Raw genomic sequence first — 24,083 nt, 5'->3', positions numbered from 1 at the left:
CTTTAGCAGAGATAAGTTTCAGGTAGGAGGGAATGGGAAGTGTTCCAAACACCACAGAGAGCACAAGGAGGATGAACTCGTTTAAATATCACTAATTTCACAAAGGTAATTCCTGTACAACAATGGGTCAAATGACTAAGGATTTAGGAAAATAACAAATGTTGGAAAAAAGGTCACTGGGCTTGAACATATTAGGGTCATTTGGCAGGGATAAAAGAAAAGATGGCTGACAGATGGCAAGGAGAGGATTAACTTATTGTTAAAGGAAAAGATTTTTGGAAGCATAAGATTTCTGCATATTTTGAAGGCAGGAAAAGGGGCCTCTGGATGGTGATTAAAAATATTTTAAATTATTTTGTTTTTACCTGGAAAATGGCTTGGTGGTTATTTTGCTTTTAAAATGATCAAAAGCCAGAATGATGGAGGGGTGAATTCAACTATGATAAATTGCACTTTGTAAATGTCACAATGTACCCCCAGTATAACATAATATAATAAAAAATTAACAAGTCAATTTAACTGAAAGAATGCCTTCAGATGAGGCCATTGCAATTATTAACTGTTTCATTCATTCACTGATGATCCATCTCTAAAAGTTTTTAATCTCTTGAAGAAAAAACCTAAAGCACAATAGAACTGAGCAACGGTCTCCTTTTACTCATCTGACAGTGACCAAAGTAAGATTATTTTAATTCAACAACATGAGATGTTTGGGGTTAGAGGTGTGGCTCAAGTGGTAGATCAATTTATCACCTATCAATTCATCACCAAAGCACATTTAAATGTCTACTTTTAAAAAGTCCTTTCAATTCTGGATTGTAATGCCTTATTTATGTATGTATGTATTTATTTATTTAGGTACAAGGGATTGAACCCAAGCATGCTAGGCAAACACTTGACTATTTGAACCATGCTGCCTAATGTACTAAATTTTTAAAAGTAAATTTAATGCTAATTAAAAGTACTTACTGCATGATAAGTCTGAAAGTTGAATTTTAACTGTGTGTAAATTATATTCCTAGCAGATTGAGCAAAAGTACAATGGAAAAGTAGGGCCTAGTTTTTAATCAGGGCAGCTACCAGTGCCACTTTTTAAAAGCTGGATATGTTATTTAGCTCTGCCAATGAGTTAGGTATTGTTGTTATCCTCATTTTACTGATGAGGGAAGTTTGAGTCACTTGCTTAAGATTACACAGGTAAAAACTGGAGTGGGAACTCAACCAGAGTCTTCATCTTGGGTCAAGTAGATCTTGTTAGCAGTTACATTACTGAATATTGCTTATAAGACATTTTTCCCTTCTTAGGGATCAACACCAGCGACCTTCGGCTCTCCAGCTCCTGAAACATTCCTTCCTGAAGAGAAGTCATTGAGCATACATCAGGACTTTCTTCCCAGGCCTACTGTAGATGCTCCATTATTGCTTAATTTTGGGGAATTACAGTTAAGCAACCCTTGTTTTCTACTGGAAATTTAACCTAGCTCAACTTGACCAGATCCTGCGGTGTCACCAACTGAAAGTCTTAATTACACACTGGCCTCTTCAAGCTTCAGGCGTGACGGCTCACATACATGAGAAGAAAATTTTCTTAACAAAAAAAAGTGTTTAGTTTTGCTTGTCTGTGTGAAGTGGCTCACATCTGTAATCCCTGCTGCTCGGAAGGCAGAGATTGGGAGGATAGCAGTTTAAGGCCAGCCCAGGCAAATAGTTAGCAAGACCCCATTTCAACCAATAAGCCTGGTATGGTGGGATGTGCCTATGATCCCAGCTATGTGGGGAGGCCATAGGTAGGAGGATCCTGGTCCAGGCCATCCTGGGCAAAAAATGTAAGACCCTACCATAAAAATAACTAAAGCAAAAAGGGCTTACTTAGTGTGTGGCTCAAGTGGTAGAGCACCTGCCTAGCAAGTGTGAAGCTCTGAGCTCAAACTCTACTTTCACCAAAAAAATCCCCTGCCCCCAAATCCCAAACACAAAGGAAAAAAAAAAAATCCTCTACATTCATTCTCTATTGCTTAATGTAGTTCTTTTTGTTACACTCTCAATTTTTATGTTATTAGTTCAAAATAAATCATATAAACCACTTATCTTGCCTGGTGAAAGACACTTAATTTTTGCAAAGAAGTGCAGGGGAAGGGAGGAAGGTGAAAAGGGAAGAGATCCTACATGGGTGACTTTGGCAGCAATCCCAATGATAAAGATGCTGGGAGCCTCAAGGCGTGACGGGAGCAAAGGGTTGTGGTGTTCTGTACTTCTCAGGCTGCTTTCCCTGAAGGTTACTAGTAATATGTGATACCTTCAAGGAAAATTAGGTCACTGCCACATCTAGAACTAGCTAAGTGGAAGCTAGCTGTGGGACAAAAGCTAGGTCTCATAAGGCAGAATTAGCATACTTTCCAGAGAACTTTACCTGAATGAAGGTCCTCCGTGCTGAGGTCACTCTTCACTTTCATTTGCAGCAGACCATTAAAAGTGGTTAGAATTATTACAAGCCCTTTCAAGTTGGTGAACTATTTCTGATAAGGTTTCTATTGATGTGGATTTATCCACTCAACTTCATTGTTTTAAGCTGTATTGATTCTTTTTATTGGCTGGTATCACTTCAAGATGGCACAACTACAAATCGCACTAGTTTCAGACTTTGTCAAAATCAGGCTTCTTTAGTTTTTGAGAAATGTGAAATTCAGTTTGGGCAAGGTAAAGATTTTACTCATTGGATGAATGTTTGTGGGTATATTTTTCTTCTTTCCCTTGTTTGTATAGTTCTTTTTTCCATATTCAATTATGAAGGGAAGATTGTGTTCCTTATTTTCATTATACATCAACATGACCCAAACAATCCAATTTTGTAAAGGTAGGGATAAATTTTTCCCACTTTGTTGGGACATTCATTGTTCTTTAAAATCTGTTACAATGAATTTTAGAGCAATTAACTACTTATGTTCAAGTCTATTAAATCCTGCAGGGGAAAGACATGTTTAAGCTGTGTGCAGATCACAGCAATGGACACGAGGTGGGCTAACAAATCTTGTGCTCTGTTGATACAGGACACTGAACACAACTTTGGAATATTAAGAACCTTCAAATTAGGGTTCAGGTAAGTAATTCACAGGGCTACCCAGTTGGTAGGTGGTATTGCTGCTTAAATTTCTACTTTACCCTGTTGCATTCCAGATTCAGCTTACAGGTATCACAATTATAGTCTGAAATTTTACTCAATTAAAATACCAGAGAAAACATGCACACACACACACACAAGACACAAGCTCAATCTGTGATTCTGAGTACTTTAATGGTGTGAAAAGCTTTCCAGTTTTCACTTAATGGTTATATTGCCATCCCCATCATGACCATCACCCTTTTCACCAAGCACATGTGCCCCCAAGTTTTCAGTACATTAAAAAAACTTGTCTTTATTTATTATGCTTAATTCTTCCTGTAGGCTCTGGACCCAAGATCAAAGAAAAAAAAAATTTTTTTTTTTTTTTTGTTTTTGGCGGTACTGGGATTTGAACTAAGGGCTTCACGCTTGCTAGGCAGGTGCTCTACCACTTGAGCCACTCCACCAGCCCAGAAAAAAAAAATTTAACGCTACTAGGTTGAACCCAGGGCCTCATGCTTGCTAGGTAGGAGCTCTATCATCACTTGAACTACACTGCCAGCCCTTTTTTCTGCTGGGTATTTTTGATAGGGTCTTGCTTTTTTTGTTTGGGGTGGCCTTGAACCTTCCTGATCAGTCACAGCTTGAGCCACCAGCATCCGGCTTCAACCAAAGATTCTTTAACCCTCAGTAAAGCTCTAAAAAACTTGTATAGTATCCCATCTTTAAGCCCTTACACTTGGGACATTTCTGTGTCTGAACTGAGGCACCATAGAGGAACAACTGAGTTCTAGATTTCAGGATGGAAAGGTACAGCGCTCCATGTACAGACTTCACATTTCTACAACAATGTAGCAGTCCTCGGCTTTCTGTACCATAATGGGCAGCTCCAAGATAGCAACCCACTTAATCTGACCAATGACCACTCAAAAAACCTCCATCATTCATCAGGTCCAGTCTTTATTTTTCATACTTGCTCCACTTCCTGGTAATAGGCAGCATGAACACTTGAAAAGGTTTACTTACTTATGTGGCAATGATAAAAACCCTCATGAGAGTTAGTGAGGCCCTATGCTGTTTTGGGAGTTGATGTTGGAGGAGGAAACATATATTAAAAAATTCAGTTACATCAGAGACCATATCTCCCCCATTTCCTGGCGACTGATGGTTATTTCTGATTCACATTAACTTAACAAGACATGTTAGAGCCTTGGATTTATGTTGTCAATAAGCAAATTTTATTAATAATTCCTTATATAGATACCAAGAAGCTGAAATTCAATGACTAATTCATGGTAGTATACACATATTCCTGTTCAGGATTTTCTAGCAGCAATCATCCCATTCAATTAATTATCCATAAGATCTGAGTACATTCAGAAAATGAAATCCCCATTACTGTTCACGAGGAATGAATATGAAGTTTTTCTAACCAAGTGAAGTTTCTTGAAAAACACACCTTAAAAACAGAAATATACTTGTTACTTCAAATTAAACTACTAAATGGATGTCTCAATAGGCAGGATTTTAAGTGAGGCTTCGCAAAGGAAATTAGCCCTCAGGATTTACTTTTGATATTCATGGGTCACAGTGAATGGATTAAATCACCTTATGGTAAAAGAACTGCTCTAGCCATGCACCCTTCAATACATCCACCTACCTAAAATTCATTTCTGGCAGAAAAGATGTGGCAACTTAGAGAATAGAAGAGTCACGGAGGCAAAAGCTGGCTGGGCTCAAATAGTGTAGTAAAGAATTGAACGCGTGGTATCAGAGCCAAAACACTGAGCACTTCAGTTCCATCCTAATTATAAAGACAGTTGTTTCCAGCAAAACTCCTTACAAAACAAGCAAACTTCTGAACTGTCAAGCTTACCACAAACTGCCCACTGATGGTAAACATAAATATACCTGAGAATTCTCTATAACATTAACATCAAAACAATACAGTAGGAGGACAGGGACACAATGTGTTGCTTTTCCAGTGTAAAAATCTGTTTAAATCAATATATCTTAAATAAATGGACACAGACTTCAACTCAGTTAATTCCAAGTTTTCTGAGTGAGGATCTGTTGATCCTTCACCTGTGTAAATGTGGTAAGTGAATCCTATTGCCTTCCCCCCTATAGTTGAGGGAACAACTGTTGAATCAAGAGAAATACCAAGTCAAGGTTCCTCCAATAACAAAAGTTTTCTAATTTTCTCAATGAAGAATTCCTAAACATCATTAAGCAAGCACAACAGTGGGAAACACTGTTTTTGTTTACATAAAATTGGGACTGGTGAGATATTTTAAGAACAGAATCTATGGGTAGGGAGTGGTGGTTCTTGCCTGTAATCCCAGTACCTGGGAAGTTGAGGCAGGAGGATCAAGTTTGTGACCAGCAGTGAAATTGAAACCAGGACTGGGTGAGATGACTCACACTGTAATCCCAACTACTCTAAGGAGACAGATATCATGAAGGTTCCCAATCAAGAGGCTTGACGCCAGCAAATCCATCTCAACCAACAAACCAGGTGTGGTTTGCACACCTGCTGTGCCAGCTACACAGGAAGATGTTAGTAGGAGGCTGGTCCTCAGCAAAAATCCAAGACCCTTTCTGAAAAATAATTAAAGCTAAACAGGGCTGGGGTGGGGTTCAAGTTGGTAGAGTACCTGCCTAGTAAGCACGAGGCTGGGTTCAAATCTCAGTATTGCCAAAAAAACCCAAAGACAAACAAAAAGCCCCAACCCCCATCGAAAAAAGAACTCTTTTACAGATGTTATAATTTTCTAAAAGGTCCCTATTTCCATAAATGCAAAAGCCTAAAATATCTAATCAATCTTGCAACAGTCAGGCATATTTAAGCAGTGGTTTATTTCTAAGGTTAGGAATAAAAATCAGCAATTTAAATTCTCAGATATAAAGAAAATGTGCTTAAGATCTTTTAAGGCAAGGCATTTTGTAACTAACGAAAACAATTTTAAATTGGTTCTCTGAAGTAGACCTCAACTACTCATTTCTTTAAAGAGGATAAACCAACAAATTAAGTAGGATCTGTTGGTACAAAGTAATGTAGGCATCCCATCATGACATTCCTCAAGAAACTGTATGTCAAGATAGAATTGTTCTGGAAAGACTGAATAACCTGAACATATGCACATGCAACTGCTTTCAAAGAGAAAGCTGGCACAGACGCCATCACTTTTCAGTATTTAATACCTGCAACTGAGAAACTTTTGCAAGGTCTTAGCCACCAATTTTGTAAAGCAGGCCTTTGAGAATGTTTCTGTGAACAAGACCTTCCTTTCCTTTGGTTCTGAAAATACCATATTTTGAAGTAGCTAAGGCAAATATTTAGGGGCACAGCTCAGTATTGGAATATTAGTTGAGAGAGGTAGAAGTGAAGACTTTGTTTGCAATGTGCTTCTGCATAAAGGTGACAAATATGTAGGCTAGGGAAAACAACTTAAAAATGAATCACTCTTTTATAAGATGTTTTAAATATAACGTTTTTTAATATTTTAAATATTAAAAACTCAGCAAAAATGTATTATCACCTTAACAGTACTTTGCACATGTGGAATTTCATACCTAAATGTGAAACTATTTTGGTTTATTTATGGCTACTTACAAGACTCACAGTAGTAATGTTCATTCATCTGAGTCTTTTTCTTTGGTAGAGTCTAATGGGACGGGGCAGATGAACTATTTAAGATTAAGATGGTTAACACAAATTCATGGTAGTATGAATTATAAGGGTTTTCCTTTAATGAAAACGAAACTTAAAAAGGATTTCTGCATTTATCCCCACTGTGGTTTTGGAAGCTTCATATCCTGTTCGTTAAAGAGTTTGAATAGTTCACACAATCCTGTAAAAATCACAACTGGCTGCCCTTTAATAAATAGTCATTGTAAAGAATTACATTTACAGAGTGAAAAGTGAATACATAGCATTTCAAATTCAATTTTGGAAGTACTAATAAGTACTGACCCATAACAATATACACTAGCTATCTTTTAAACTGTCCATCATTAGCACCAATATTCAACAAAATTACCTTATTCCCACATCTCAAAACAGTTCTGCAAACTCTTAGTGAAGTTTAACTATAGTCACAGACCTTAAATATTCACATTGTTTTCTATGTCATACTGAAAATAAGTTCACTACTTTTCTGGATATTCTTTACAAAATCTTATTAAATTTCCTGGTATTATCCCCAATTATACAGTAGCACACCACCCTATTATGTCATTTTACATGATAGCTCTGTAGAGATTTCACATCTAAATTACCAAGAACAAAACCCTTCCCTCCCTCATCTTGCACTCAGCTTAATTCTATACTAGTCCTTGGATTATGTACCACTGTAAAAGTATAACTGTATCAAAATCACCATGTTTATGGATACAATATTATGCTACACAGAGCAACAAAGTTACATATAATGACAAAGATTACTAAAGTTATCAAGACAAGAACAAATGTGAGGACATGCTAGCTAGGCAAAGTCCCTACAAAGAGGTTCCTAGTATCCCGAGTTCAAATAACATTGACAAAACAATGAACAATTATCTTAAAAAATTATAAAGCTACTGGCAAATTAAGTAACTACTAAATAAAAGTACAGCACGAGATTAAACTCTCTAATATTTACAACCACAACACACTTGAGTAAAATTACAATTGTGCACGTTCCGTGGCTTTGTAACAAAACAGCTCATATACACAAGAAAAATTAAGCAGTTTTCAGTTCAAAAGAAGTTGAATCCGACCCATCTTAAATATACTCAACAGCTTGAAGATTTACCACAGAATAAATTCAAGATTAGCTGACAAACAAGAGCTGTACTACTGGTTTTCAAAGAAAAATTTAAACAAGTTAAAGTCTATTGTTAAATAAGGAGTCAGATGACTGTGCAAAACTTTACCTCAACAGGAATACACTGAGATGTGCAAACAAATGTAAAGCCTCCATTGGTAGTTTGCCTGGAGGCTGGCTTTTTTTCTTTTCTTTTTTTTTAAACAGAGCTTCCTGATAACAACCATAAGGTATCAATACAGGTACAATGCACAGTCAGTGATTTTTTTCTTTTTATTTATTATTAGAATATAAAAGAATTTAGAGAGCATAGGTTTAATTATTTTTTATAAGGAAGACTGTATTTACCTGAAAAAGAAATATGGCATCACACACAAACACGCTTCAGGGGAGGAATATATTCAAGAATATGGTGTCATTGTGAATGCTAAAGGAAATGTGATCCCTGTGTACTGTTAAAATATGTAGTGTCAGGAAAAAACTTACTAATTCTTCACTACGTAAGTTTTTTATAAATTTAGTTTCAAATCACAGTAATTCACATAACCATTATTAACAGCTGTTTTATAGTACTGCAACAAGCCAACAAACATTTAAATGCACTTCACATCAAGAGTATGTAAACTTTATTTTTTTCCTCTTCAAGCCTTCAGAAAACTTGGGGCTACACTTCAGTAGCCAATCTGGCCAGAACCTCTGAAGGCAAAGTTTAAGTGCCTCAAGTGTATAGTACCACCTGTGGCACTATATACCCATCTGGTAGTGAAGTGTCCCCCTTTAGTGGCTTCCAGTAAGGCCTAGAGTTTAAGGTTAACATGAAAAAGTGCCACCTTTGTTTTAGTGATGGACTCTGACACGAGAAAATAAAGTTATTTTGTATATTGTTATACTTACAAGCAGCTCCAATCCTGAGTATTTATGGTTATATCTAAACATACAAAAATGTATGTACATTTTTCTCCACTTTCTTGTAAACAGTTGTCAGTATACTGTTTTATCCCTTTATCATTGAAACATGCAAATTATACATACAAGTATAAATACACAAAAGAAAACAATTTATACTCATTCAAAAGCCAAGCAACAAAAAATAGCTACAGTATTCAAATTATAAATAATGAATGCTTGAGGCATCTTATATTTCTAGAAGCAGCCAGCCATTCATCCTAATGTTCTCAGCTGCAACTGTAGAAATACTGAGTTTTGCACCTTCCATGCTTTTACAGTATTTATAACACTATCATATGTGGAGATAAAGACTTGTTTACTATAATCTCTTCTTTTCAGAATGACGAATAAAGCAGCACTTACAAATATCGAAGCAGTGGCAGCAACAGCATGTGCTACCACTGCTAGATTGGGAGGAAGTTTTCCATTCTAACAATTTTTAAATAAAAAAAGTAAAGGAAAACTTGACCTAAACAAATGATTACATATTCATTCCTTGGGCACTTAACAGCGAATCCAGCATGTCGAATGTGTCTTTGTAGTCCATATGCTGACTGTTTGTACTGTACTCGTGATTGCCATCAGGACCGTTAGTCTCCACTGGTTTCTTGTCCAGTTTCACGAGGGTGCTGAGATGTCCGTAGCCCACCTGGTATGTGACAGGGGGAGGAGGGGGTAAGGGATGGTTAAAAACAGAGTTGTGAGAGGATATATACTGCTTAACAGAGGAGGAAGAACTAGATGAACTACCTGAACTTTTGGAACTTTTGCTCATTTTGGAGTGGTGGTTGTGAGATGCATCATTGATATGTAGCTTCTTTCTTGAAGAACTGGAACTAGAGGAAATGCCATCACTGCTCAGGCCAACTGGACTCCTCAAAACAGTGGGCGGTAGTCCATCAGCACTGTGTTTACCACCACTGCTACTGCTGCCAGTATGTGAGTGAATATGCTTGTGACTGCTGGTGTGGTGGCGGTTTGCAGGATGCTCTTTGTGCTTCTCCTTATGATCTCTGCTAATATGTGGGCTTGAATGCTTGCTCTTTCCACTGCCTTCATCAGAAGAACTGTGTCTTTCTGAGGACGAAACTTTTATCTTCATTTTCAGTTCTTCTTTACTGGTGCCTTTATCAGTGGGTGGGATTGGAATCCGTAATTTCAGTGATCCACTCTTTTCCTTTTTCTCTGCCATGTATTTTTCAGGTTTTTCAGTATTTGTGATGGGAATTTTCATTTTAATGGGAGAAGTTACCGAACTGCTGCTGGCTGCCTGTGACTGCACGTGTTTGTGTTGCTGTTCTACTTGGGCAGCTATATAATGATCCCTTACATCGAGATCAAGAGTTTCTAGCTTTCGTTTTTCTCTATATTTATTTAAAGACATTTTCTGAGGAACTACTCCAGGAGTAGCAGAAATTGGCCCATGGTGTTTACTACTCCCTGCTTTATGAGTATATTCTTGCTTAACAGAAGAATGATCAGAAATTTTGTCAGGTCTGTGATGTAACCCTGAATGCAGTGATATAGAAGGTCCCTGCTGGAAGTTGATGTTGTACTGGCTACCAGACAAAGATGTCTCCTGTTTCTGTGAATACACTGGTTCTGTCCTTGCTGATTCCTGATGCTGAGGCCACTCTTGGTGTGATGACAAACCGTATGAGGTACTGGGCATTCCTGTTGCTAGCACTGACAAATTATCAGATGTATGGCTGTCCTGAACAGAAATATTTCCTGAATTTAGAGGTACTGGCGCAGGGAATGCTGATGTAGACGGTTTCTGAAAACTTGGGTTTGTAGGCACACCAGTGACACTATCTACTAAAATGGAATTCTGGACCAAAGACGAACCAAGAAGTGGTGTCTCTGATACTTGTCCATCTACTTTTGGTTTCTTAGCCGCCTCATTAGCCTATTTAAATAAAACACAAGAGAAGCAGCAAAAGGATTTAATACAAATTACTTACAAAAATTCTGTATTAATTGTATGGAAATAAAATCATCTGGGATTCAAGGCTTTATGTTGTCAGTAAATAAATGTCTTAATTAGAGGCTATAATAGAAGGCTATACACTGAAAACAAGTTTTAGAATTCTGTATGATTAATTCCTAGTACTAGACAGTAATGTAACTTGTTTAGGCTTTAGCTTCCCCACTTTTAAAACAAAGAGAATATTTCCATCATAGCCACTGTAAGAATTAAAAATAAAATGTATAGTTTGGGAATGTTATCTCATATCTGTAATCCTAGCTACTCAGGAAGAGATTAGGAAGACTATGGTTCAAAGCCAGCCTGGGCAAAAAGTTAGTGAGATCCCGTCTCGACCAATAAGCTGGGCATGGTGGTGTTTGCCTGTCATTCCCAACTGTGTAGGAGGCATAAGGTCCAGGCCCACCAGGGCATAAATAGGAGACACTATCTGAAAGGTACTAAAACATAAAGGGCTGGGGATGAGGCTCAAGTGGTAGAGTGCCTGCTTAGCAAGCATGAGGCCCTGAGTTCAAATCCAAGTATCAAAAAAAAATATGAATGCTCTTATTAGAAGTTCATTGTACACAGTAGCTGAATAAACTACGAACATATGTAGTTTATGGTACACTATAATTATCTGGTAATATTGGGAAGCAGAGTATTTAACTACATAATTTCAAACTGGTTTGCTGTAATACAATTGTTAAGATAAATGATAAACTGATATTCTGTTAAATCCTGCCAGATCTCTTACCCTCCAGTTTCGAATCCTCTTCAACCTACTAGGCGTTTTCTCCAATATTTGTAGAAACTCGTGTGTTAGCTCTAAAAATAAAATTTAAATTTAAAACTTAGAAGGTGCCTTTAGGATTTAAATTTCTCTCAAGTGGGCAATATATTAAAAGGGGACATTAAGAGTTCTCCTTTATTATTAACCTAGTCAATCTTCTATATACAGAAGTACATACAACTCTGAACTGATATTTTCAAAGCTGAGTCCTTTTTTAAAAAAAGAATACTCCCCACTCACCGATTTTACTTGCTTACTTAGAATCTCTGGAAAATACAGTAGGCATTAAAATTAATCCCCTGAAATAAAAAAAAAATCTCCACTAGGCAAACAATACAGTTGTATTTGACTGAAGAAAGATCCATCAATGGATTCTGATAAATTAGTGGGCAAAAGTTTGAGAAAAAAATGCTATGTGTCTTCCCCAAGATGTTAATTATGAAGAGAAAAAGTGTGACTTTACAGTGGGGAAACTCAGCAATACTACCTTCACCAAGTGATCATCACTAGTGGTAAGGCACATCAACATGACCTAACCCTTGCTATGATGGTTAAGCAGGGCATGACCTACTTCTGAAGTTGTACTTGCTAGAAATGCTTAACTTCAACTTAATGAGAAAGTATCAGACAAACCCCAGCAGGGATATTCTTCAAATCAGTTTTTCAAGTCTTAAGGTCATGAAAGGTAAGGAAAAACTAACTTACAGACTAGAAGAGACTAAAGGGGAAATCTAGTTGTATCTGGTTTAACTAACAGTATTGTAGCAATGTTAATTTCCTTGTTTTAATAATCACGTATTGTTATATAAGATGGTAGCAACAAAAGCTGGGTGAAGGGCACATAAGAATTATTATTTTTGCAATTAGAAGTCTGAAATTATTTCAAAGTTAAACCTAAAAAAAATTTCTCCATCTGTCTATACTCATACTTAGCAATTACACAGGTCATAATTTTACCAACTTTCTTAAGTTTAGGATTACACTGAGAGGCTCTATTTCCAAAGTGGTGTGGTTATGATTAATTATATAGTTTTCTAACCTAAAATAGTGCTATTAGTAGTTACTGGCCATTCTAAAGACAAATATTAGTCAAATGAGTTAGAATACTCCTTTTATTAATAATGCCAATTCAACTCCAGTACTGGGAAGGAACCACTGATGATAAAACTACAGATTCAGTTATTATTTTTTTAGTACAAACAGTAAGCTCTTCTGTGAACTATTCTAGGCACACACTAAGATTGACAGTGATAATACAGAATACCTAGAAAAAGCACAGACCATGAAAAATTCTACATCACTACACAGACAATTATCTAAAAGTTGTCACAAGTGTGATAACTATCCAAAACTAGCCTGTGAAAAGTGTGCTAATAATTTAATTACTGTAATTTAACTTATTAATTTGTCAAGACATAATTTCCAGGTTGGGAGCATAGCTCAAGTGTTAAGAGCACCTGCCTAACAAGCACAGGAAAAAAAAATAAGATACAACTTCCTTGATGGTTTTATGACTGCTAATCACATGAGCTTTTTGAGAAAGTTTGGATTCTGCACAAAACATAATCTAATACCTGAGTTCCACTTCCTCATTTGTAATGAAGACTTCTTTTCTACCCAACACTATTAAATGCAGCAAATACAAGATACTTTTAAATCCAACATTAATGAGAAATTGTCTTGAGTCAACTTCTTTAATAGTTTGGTTGTCAAATGTTCAACATACATAAATTTCCTGGACTAAACCCTAGTACACAGCAGACACAAAATGTAAACTTTGTTTTTCTTAAGTATCCTACTTCATTAAATTTTATAGCAGAGGAAAGGATCTGTTACTGTAAAGTAAATCAGTTATATGCACTAAAAACCAAAAACAAAAACCAAAAAACCCACAGCACTGACACATCTACTTTCAGGCTGGTAGAGTGGCTCAAGCAGTTAAGAGCACTTGTTTAGCAAGCGTTGAGTCCAATCCTAGTGTTACCTCCCCCCCTACAAGAAACAAAAAGTTTTAGGGGGTGGGGGATAAATATTTGATATATTTTAAGTAGGTTTGTAAATACCACAATGTATCTCCAGGACAAAAAAAAAAAAAAAAAAAAAAACAAAAGCGTACTTTCTACATTAAAGCTAATACATAGACAAATTGAAACATAAAAACACAAGTAAGAATTTACTAATCCCAATGGCTGTTTCTGGAATAGTCATTAAATGAGTTATTTCAGTAAGTAATAACAGTAATAATACTTCAGATACCACATTAAAATTCAAACACCTCCCAATACCTTGTATTTTAAGTTACCTTGGTGCTACATGATACATTAAAAATCTCAATGTGTTAAGTTTCCAAGATCTGTATTCAATATTTTTAAGTGTCATTAAAAAAATTTTTTTTCCTTTCATTTTATGGTTTTTACATTTACTTACATGTGCATACACTATTTGCCTCCCTCCCCCAATCTCAAATCCGTATTGGTTAGCGAATGGAAGAATGGAAGTGCAAGGACATTAGGTACTTCCAATCGTATCAACAACAAAACAAACAAACAAAAGCAACAAAGAGGGGCGAGCCTCTGTGGCTCATGCTAGTTATCTTAGTTACTCAGGAGGCAGGGATCAGGAAGATCACGGTTTGAAGCCAGCCCAGGCCAAGAGTTTGCAAGACCCTATCTCAAAAAAAACCCTTCACAAAACAGGCTAGCTGAGTGGCTAAAGGTGAAGGCCCTGAGTTCACTGAGTTCAAACTCCAGTACAGCAAAAAAAAAAGGCAAATCACTTACTTTTTGTGAGCTTTATTTCCACATTATATATATAAACTGATTTTTATAAAAATTAGGGTCCTACTTAGTCTCTTGACTGCTAAGATAACCTGATTTTCAAGCTACAGGACAAATGAAAAGAGTGAGAATGCCCTCACTGGTTTTTAGATTTCATTTCCAAACTCATTGAAGATTTTCTTTCCTCTGGATAAACTGAAAAAAACATGACAATTTAAGGAAAACAGTGCAATCAGGTGATAGTAATATGGCACTGGATATATATTCTGGGACAAGTTTTTCAAAGAGTGAGGGAAGAAAGAGAAAGTAATCTAATAACCTTATTTTATAACAGAAGCAGGGAAAACTACGGTCATTTAGCCAAATATCACTTTACCGCTTGTTTCTGTAAACAAAGTTTTACTGGAACACAGCCCCACTATTCTTAAAAATCTCTTGTGGAGCTGCTTTTCAGCTATAATGGTAAAGCTGTGTAGTTGTGATAGAAACCTGATTTACAAACACAAAACAGCTACTTCTGTCTCTCACCGTATGTAACAGGTATGGGCTGGGGATGTGGCTCAATTGGTAGAGTGCTTGCCTAACAAGCATAAGGTCCTGACTTCAAACACCAGTAACACCACCAAAAAACCAAAAACAAAACCCCACAAAACAAGTATGAATCAGGTACTGGTGGCTCACGCCTGTAATCCTAGCTACTTGGGAGGCTGAGATCAGGAGGATTGTGATTCAAGGTCAGCCCAGGCAAATATTCCTTAGTGACCCACCTCCAAAATAACCAGAATAATAATGGACTGGAGTTGTGACTCAAGTGGTAGAGCACCTGCTTTGCAAGGGCAAAGCCCCCAAGTTTAAATCCCAGTCCCACCAAAACAAAACAAAAAACAGTAAGAAGTGTGATCGTGTTTCCTCATTAGCCTCAATTTTGTAAACAAAGTTGGGAAAGTGAATAAACTGAAAATCTGACATACCAGCTACTTTTTAATCTATTTAGTAAGAACTAGTTATTTCTTTTCTGAAATCTACAGTACCTTTGTTAACATGTCCTAATGAAGACAACAATGGCATTAGAGTGAGAAATGAAACATCTGAAAAATTACTTTAGCTTACTGTCTCACTAAGTTAGCAGTCAACTTTGATCTCACACTTTGTTTTTTTTTTGCAGTGCTGGGGCTCAAACCCAGGGTCTTCAACATGCTAAGCACACATTCTTACACCACTGAGCTACAACCCTAGCCCTAGTTTACACATTTTAAAAAGCAACAAAAACTAGCCTACTTTATGGTACTCTTGTTCCATCAACCTAAAATCACATTTCTTTGAACATTCAGCGCTTTTAAAAAAATGAATACTTATTTTCAGCCTGTTCATCAGGTCATGTAATTATACTTTTGTTTTTAGAGACCTTATCTTTTGAAATACAAATATTAATAAATTAAGAAGTATCAGCATCAGAGTAACTATGAATGTGTGTGTGTCTGTGTGTGACTGACAAGAACTGATGACTGTTCAGTGAGCAATGCATTTTTAGGCATTTACCATTTTAAAAACCTATGCAGAAGTAGATAGAATTTTTCCTCAATAAAAAAATATTTTTAGTGTAAGAAAGGATCTCTTTTCTCTACTTACCATCTAGTAATTCTAGAGTAACTGTAGGATCCACATATTCCCACCAATGCTTTCCATCAGTTGACACAGGAATCTCCCAATTGGACCATTTGCAAGCCAAATGAATGCATACACATGCTATCACTGTTGGTTTGTACTGAAGACAGAAGGTGGTAAGATGCAGACTGTTGTATAGCAGGTTTGAAAATGGAGAGTCATAGAAATTCAAATATGTAAAACAAAGAAAAACATTTACCAGTAAGATTAAGGCAAAAAACAAAATTACGAAGGTTTTCTTAAGTCTAGAGTATATGATCATATTTATTAAAATAAAAGCTAACAGTAATGAGAAAACCCTATAATATTTATTGACTAACATTAATTTAAAAAACTGTTTTGTATCTAAACTCAAAGTACTATATATAAAAGGAGGGGAAGATACTATATTTATAATAATCACTATATAAAAATATAACACTTTAAACTTCTGTGATATTTTTGCTTCTTTTGTAATGTCATGCCAAAAATGTAATGAAAGAAACTACTTGTAAAAGAGACAAAGCAATTTCAGTGTCACATTAAAATCAAGGATCATACTATTGGATGTGGCTTAACCTACACAATTCTTGGTAAATCAAAGAGACTTTAACTTTTATCTATGTACATCTGTGTTCTATTCAGCAAAGCCTCAAAGAGAACTTACCTTTTGCTAAACAACTTCAAGGTCAAGGTTGCTAAGTATTACAAACATATTATCTTTCTCCTCCCACTATATACCAAAAATCACATACGTAACATGTCTAACCAAAGTTTTAAGTTTCTTTCCCCCCTTAGAATTCCTAGGGACAGAGGCTAAATCTCAATAGCATACTGACATTTGCTAATCTGAAAGTTTAAATAAAACTTATTAGTGTCAAAAGAAATTAAGGACTATGCAAAGCTGGTTTGGTCCCTTTCTTCTTAAGGGTCCACTTAAAAAAGAAAATCTTAAAATCTTTCATCAGTCCAGAACAGAATTAGATATTAAAGACTCCTTAAAATGATTCTTCCCGTTTGTTTCAGAAATGATGGACTGTTTACTGAAAAGCCACAAACATTTTTTGCTTTACATAAACTTGAAAAGTAGTAAGATTTTTAAAAGTAAAAATTATATTTATGCATTTGACGTATAGGCTCTGATATGATTTGAGTACTTTTAATTTATTACTTGTGAGGATTATCTGGAAAAAAATCCCAAATTATATAAATTTTATTTATTAAAAAACCTTAATGATTATTTTAAAGTTAAGATTGGATCAATGTGAAATTAAAAAAAAATTGTCATTTAACTACAATTGTAAACTAGAAATAGCTTTATACTTACCAAGTTGCTCGAATTTCTACGTTAAGTTTAGCTCTTTGTAATCTTTAGCTGCTATTCAGGCTACCAATTTTAGACTTATGCACTCACAAATCGAGAATATGTCATCAGAAAGCACCACTACACTTCACATTGTGCATTTAACCCCTCTGTGCCCAAAGTCCCTTGTACAATACACCGCAAAGCAAACAGGAAGGTACCACCACAGTAGATGGTCCAGTCTCCTGTTGCAACAAGGGTTAGAGACACATTGAGGGGGCCCTGCATTAAAGGAAGCTATAGTGTGCTACAACAGTGCAACAAAGAGGGTCAGGATAACAACCTGTTGGTAGCCATGAAATAGGATGTCTGTGCCAAATCCTTGCTTGCTGTAAGAAAAGAAAAGAAAAAAACAAAACAATACCATCAGCTTTAATATGTTACCATCAAAAAGTTCTCAACACAACAAAACTTCAAAGATTTGTACACAAAAAGTAAATTTTACTTACTACTTACAAATATCACAAGAGCGCCATCATTTTCTATACTACTGAAAATCTTCAACAACATTCACTCAAATGTTTCTTGCTATCCCCCAAAGATCTGAGAAACAAGCCGATTTGCTTTTAGCTAGCCAGTTACAAGGGCTAAACTTGTTACTAAGTTAAGCATCTAGTCAGCTAAAAGTTGAAATAAAGCATTCTCCTGGATTTAAAAAAAAAAAAAAAAAGAAGAAGAAGAAAAGAGTTTTGAAGTCTAATACAAAATACAAAGACTTGCCTGCCAGACTTAATCTTCAGTCATATTTAAGCTGGCTTAAGTATTTCCATCAAAATAAAACAAAACAAAATAGACCCCCACCCCCAAAACTCAGCACAACCTGCTCAGTTCCTTCATCATGCTATTTAAGCATCAACAGAATAAACCTAGAAACATAAGGGTGTAGATATAGGAAGCTCCGCTGTATTATTTTTTTTAAAAAAATTTACAGAATCCAATTAAAGAAAACGTGTAGAAAAGATACAAGTATTCTAAGGGAAATCAGGATGTTTCAATTCTGGTCCCCAACAAAAAAAAGCAATTTTTAACTAGCTTCTTAAGACACTGAAAACAGTTTGCCCTCCCATTCTCCTGACTGATAATTCTTCCCAATAGGAATGCCCTTGCTACTATAGTCTCCCTTCTCCCCCCAATTACATCGATAATCACTGCTCACCTAGGATCAAGTCACCTCAACTCCATCCCCCTCCTATTTTTATTCATGGCACCTGTTAATCTCTGCTGCCCCATGTGGATCATCAACATAAGAGTTTTACAAAAGGGATTTGGGTTTGGCAGAGTTGTGCTAAGGAAGTGTCAAAGCATCAGAAGTCTTGGAGGCAGTGTGACTTAAGTATGGCATTCTTTCCTGGTGGGGAGGGAAGGAGAAATCACAGAAGTGAAAGGTCCCTGTGAAATGACAATAGCCAATTCCGTAGCATAATATCAACTGTCTCATCTCTGGGGGTGTGGGGGGGATGATGACATTACAGACATGAAATTTATTTAGCCCTTCCCCAAAAGAATCAAAACATACAGAAAAAGGAAAAAAATTTAAATTGCCATAGCATATTTTTACCTAAGAAATGTATCTAAATTCAATAATCTATAGTCACTGTACAACAAAAAATGGACAGAAAAATGGTCTTTTGTTAGTTTAAAGTTGTTAACAAAAAAAAAAGAAGAAAACAAGACACCAACACAAAAGAACATTTTAAAAAATGGAGTAACAGATAAAATGCAGCTACATTAGTCTGACAAGTGAAGTTAAACATGCATGGTTTGTACTCAAATTTAAGGATGTCACATTTTAAATATTACCAACAACAAATCAGTTTTGAATGTTTTATTTTGGATGATATATCAAGTTTGTAGTCCTTGTGAATGGTTTTTATTTTCTTCTAAGGCAATATTAGATAATATTGTCCTTTAAAGTCTTTATTAGGCTCTCAACTTAGAACAAATTATATGGCTTTCTATTATTCTTGCAAAGCTTAGCTTTCACTTTAAAGATTTTAGGAAAACAAAACTAAGTAATTTTTCTTAATTCAACATCTACAACTACTAGTAATGAGAATGTACTATAAAATATATAATTATGAAGAACAGGAGCCATAATTAAATAGGTTCTAGTTTACAAAGTGATTTAGTGATAATGTCACTGGGATCCAAAAATATTAAATGAGATTTTTAGAAATCCATTTCTTTAATAAGGATATTAGTTATATGCCTAAAGATTTTTTTTAAAATAATATTTTGGCATACAATGAACTAAATTTAGAATGAATAAAATAAGAATATTTAGGTAAACAATAAAAGCAAAACAAGGTCTTCAAAAGTTTTACCCATTTTGTTTAAAACAAACCTAAAAAAACCTGGGGGGCAGAATGAAACTGCAAAATTTCATTTTTAAAAAGAGAAAAAGGCACACTAAAGATCCTAAGATGTTGCTATGAGTACATAAACAACTCAAATGGGAAACAGGTAAGCAGAAGTAAAAAGCAGCACAACATGCAACTGTAAAAAATATTTCTTGGACTATAACAATACATACGACTCATTAATAGCACTAGGAAAATGTATCATGATTTACATGCAGTAAAGCAAGTAGTAAAAAACTTCCTATTTCTGTTTATAAAAGATAACAGGCTCCACCAGCTGTATATATCATGCTTTATTATGTTTTCTTCATTATACACAAAAAGGAAACCATTTTTTAGTAATACTAAAGAACTTTAAAAATTTTATTTAATTGAATACGGGCAAACTATTTAAAAACATGACACATTTGCTAACAAAGACAATTTTCATTGGACAGATTTGAAGTTGGTCTCAAAATTCTTAAACTGTTACCACTTTTCATGAAGCTGGTAAAGAGTGGTAAGTCAGAAATGCATCATTTTCTGCATCAATGCACTAATGACCTATATCTTAAAAATGAACCAAAATGGAACTGGCAGAGCCCAGTGGGGGGTGGGGGGAAACACAGGATGCTAATATCTGGATTCCCTCCAACTTTTCAATGAACTGGGATTCTCATCCAAGTTGAAGGGAAGAACCACAAATAGAAGTAGATGAATAGGCAGATATAGAGTAATTTTAATAAAACCTAATAAAAGGCTAGAAGAACAAAAGAGCCCCCAGACCAATTAGAGATGAGACGAAAAAAAAAGTTTCAAAGATCTCTTACCTCTTACTAACTGGGTACATTTCACCACATCTGTGTGTGGGTGTTCAATGGTGATCTCAAAACCTGAAATGAAAAGCACTTTTTTTCCCAACTACTTACCACTATAATACTTGCCTGAGAAATGCCATTCACCACACAACCGCAAATTTATGACACAGTTTTCATTATTAAAAGAAATCCAAAAATAAAATTAAAGTCTCTTATCAATGATATGCTCATTGAACTTCAGAAAATGAGAACTTTCTCAAGTACAATGTCTCAGTTAGGAAAATAGACAAAGTTATTTGATGATCAAAGATAATTTGGTTCAAAATTCAGAATTATAATTTGGGATTATCCTCAATTAAAAACAAATTAAAGTCATGGTCAATAACATTAAAGCAGGTCCTATAGTTTAAGCAGGAAATTTAACTTTCTTAATATTGCAAATCCTTGTTTCAGAAGATGCAAACCATGTAGGTGTCACAATTCTTGAAATCACTGTTTCTAAAACCAAAGATAAAATGTTGAAAAGCTTCCAATGTCCAATCAACTCTTTTGGTATGGCAGGTTTTTGTTTTTATTAAAAGGGGAGATCACATCTAGTGATCTGCCTTAAGAAACAGTAAGTGAATAAAAGTAGCAAAAAAGTAATTTGCAGGGGCGGGGAAAAAAAAAAGCAATTTGGATTGTGTGGTTTATCCACATTTCTTATGTAATTGGGCATGCAAAATAATACTTTATAATGAGGAAATAACATAATAAATAATTGGATTTGGAGGCAATAAATCCTCACTTTTATTTACAGAAACTTACAGAAACTTGTTACATGCATTTCAAGAAAGCAATTTTTATAATAAAAAAAAATCTGTCATGATGGGCAGCTATACTTAATATTTCTATTCAAAATTTGGGAATGCAGTACTAAATAAAAAGCAATAAATTTACAATGTAAAGCAGACATTGTATTTCTTCACATCTATAGAATGGAGGTATAGCAGTACAGGAACTTTGCTCAAGTTTACAAAGCAAGTCAAAAGCCCACAGAGTTAAACTCCCCAAAGCTCCTACTTATGCTAACACACCCTGCTAGGATTGTCTATAAGTAATAATATGTCTTTAGACAATTCAATCTTCTTAGACCTAATTTCCTCACTAGTAAAAAGATTAGAGTAAATGAACATTGCATATAAGAAGTAACTTGCAGAACAGAATTAAAAATAGTAAGGACTGCTATATATGTACACATCACCACCAAATGCAACCACCCTAAAGGACTATTTTATTCTACTGTGCAAATGCACAGTGAAGCGTAGCTTTATCTGAAAACCTAAGAAATCACATAGAGGCTATTTACTGTTAAATTATGCAAAATGAAATTAAAATTTTAGAAAAATGGTTTCCTTTTAACCAGGTAATATTATTTTGGTCCAAAACATGTTTTAAAATAACTTATTTTTTCAATAATGTAATTATTCTAGAAATATTTATGTAGAATACCACATTACAGAATGCAAAATTACCGACACATACCTAGTGTTTGTAGCATTATGGTTTCAAGTAAAACCAGTTCTTGAGTCTGCTGAAGGTAAGCCTGCCAAAAATATTAAAATGCTTTAGATAAACACAACACTACTAACCTGACTGTTATGCTTCATGAGGTAAATAAATTCTACTATTCAAAATAGTAGAACAACTATTTTGTGGTAAGTCTGAACTGAATGACTTTCTAATATAGGAAATATAAACAAAGCAAAAAAGTAAACAAACTACAGATAAAGGTAATATGAAAAGGGATAGCTTAAATGAAAAAAGTGAATGGTAAAACTTTATCTAAGCATTGCTGCTTCTAGACACCCTAAGGACAGAAACACCAAGCCAACTAAGAACATTAAACTTAAAAATATCTTTAATAAAAGTCTTACTACTGGACATGGGTCATATGCTAAGGGGAGAACAAGTACAGGAGGAATAGGAAAAGGGAAGGAAACCCAAAACTTGAAAGTGTTTGATGTGCCCACTGCAGAGGAGATAAAGTAATCTTATACCGACAGAGGCCACTATGGGAAGGTGACCAGGAAGTAGTTAAGAGGTCTGGTAGAGATGAACCAATTCGGGTTGTAATACACATGTGCATGGAAGCAATGCTAGGAATCTCTCTGTATAGCTATCTTTATCTCAAACTAGCAAAAATGCTATGTCTTTTTCATTATTGCTTATGTCTTCTCTTCAACAAAACTGGAGAAGAGGGCAGAACAGATTCTGCCTGGAAGCAAGGGGGGGTTGGGGTGGGGAGGCAGAGGGGAAGAGATGACCCAAACAACGTATGCACTTATGAATAAATGAATAAACACACTCACAACAACAACAAAAAAAGAAAGTCTTACAAAATCTACGACACTGAATTTGGTAATTACTTAAAAGTCAAGATGAATCAGTGAGTTATTTTTAGAATTAACTTCCCCTCCTTAGGAAAGACAAAATCAAGACAAAAAATTTTACAACTGACCCAGGGGAGAAAGAAATTTTATGCCCCATTTTGAAAGGTCATTGAGCCGATTTTTAAAACACAATTTCTAGTATTCACTTGAGATAACCGAGTTTGTAAAGTTAATAGGAAGTGTAAGAACTATGGTTGAATGATTAATCAAATTCTCTAATTACTGAATATCTATAGTATTTACAATAGACATTCAGTAATAAGGAATTTGATTATAGCCAACCTTAAAGCTAACATCTACGATAAAGTGTATCACTAATAAAAATCAGATATACTTCTATCAGAGCTTAAATTAACCTGGACTTTAAACTTGATCTAAAGCAAACTGAATATAATCTGGCAGTCATTCAGTAGGAAAAGGTACCTGGCTAAATAATTCATCTATAAAGATGCTACAGAAGTGATTTCAAAAGTCCACAATTCTAGATTCCATTTTAAGATGTCATAGGCTCAAGTCTTTACAAAGATTAATTACTGGTCTAGAGGTAAACTGGAATTTTTCTATTTCTTCATCTGTAAACAGTTTCATTTAAGAGTTATCTTTTGGTTTCAAGTAACCTACCACTGCAGGTGGTATGACTGATTCTCCAAGCGTATCAAAGGTTTACTGTGAGGATAAATAACTAAATGTCAAATACTTCAAAGTAATTTTGAATCAAGCAATATGACTTATACAATTCAGCCTAAAATCCAAATTATGAACATACATCAAAATGTTTCTGCCACATGGCTTCCTGGCATGGTCTTAAAGTGGCAATAAAAATAAATAGCATTTAGAAGGAAATATTAATTGAATTGTGTTTTTATTAGTCCTATATTATAAAAACATTTAAATTATAAAGAACAAAAGCTTAACTTTTTTACATACATCACATTTTGTATCCAGCAGTGGCTCTAGGGGATGAAGACAAGCATGTGCTACTTTGATAACATGTTCAAGTTTTCGAGCCTGTTCTTCCACTTTTGCAGCCAAAAATAATGCAGTAGGTGATATTATCTATAGCAAAGATAAAAAAAAATTGGTCATTTAAAATCA

At 35.1% G+C, this 24,083-nt stretch overlaps 2 protein-coding genes across 13 annotated transcripts in view; one reads left to right on the top strand and one right to left on the bottom strand.

Annotated features, from left to right (window-relative positions):
- Positions 1-2,510, top strand: part of Map3k19 (mitogen-activated protein kinase kinase kinase 19) — a 53,494-nt gene extending 50,984 nt beyond the window's left edge. The window contains exon 13 of the mRNA XM_020168413.2: positions 1,306-2,510. Within this exon, the coding sequence (XP_020024002.2) occupies positions 1,306-1,372 (67 nt within the window). The 3' untranslated portion in view covers positions 1,373-2,510. The remainder of the gene's footprint in view (positions 1-1,305) is intronic.
- A 1,805-nt stretch (positions 2,511-4,315) lies between these two features.
- Positions 4,316-24,083, bottom strand: part of Ccnt2 (cyclin T2) — a 39,150-nt gene continuing 19,382 nt past the window's right edge. For 6 of the 12 annotated variants that reach the window (XM_020168403.2, XM_074070621.1, XM_074070622.1 and 3 more), the window contains 7 exons: positions 23,916-24,044; positions 22,081-22,141; positions 20,569-20,631; positions 17,683-17,728; positions 16,022-16,185; positions 11,580-11,650; positions 4,316-10,765 (listed from right to left, as the gene is read on the bottom strand). In XM_020168403.2, the coding sequence (XP_020023992.1) occupies positions 9,338-10,765; positions 11,580-11,650; positions 16,022-16,185; positions 17,683-17,728; positions 20,569-20,631; positions 22,081-22,141; positions 23,916-24,044 (1,962 nt within the window). In that variant the 3' untranslated portion in view covers positions 4,316-9,337. The other 6 variants (XM_020168404.2, XM_020168407.2, XM_020168406.2 and 3 more) reach the window with 6 other exon arrangements.

Source organism: Castor canadensis, chromosome 4 (assembly GCF_047511655.1).
Source record: "Castor canadensis chromosome 4, mCasCan1.hap1v2, whole genome shotgun sequence".
Lineage (NCBI taxonomy): Eukaryota > Metazoa > Chordata > Mammalia > Rodentia > Castoridae > Castor > Castor canadensis.
Note: the sequence above shows the minus strand (reverse complement) of the source record. Positions and strands in the feature narration are given on the sequence as shown.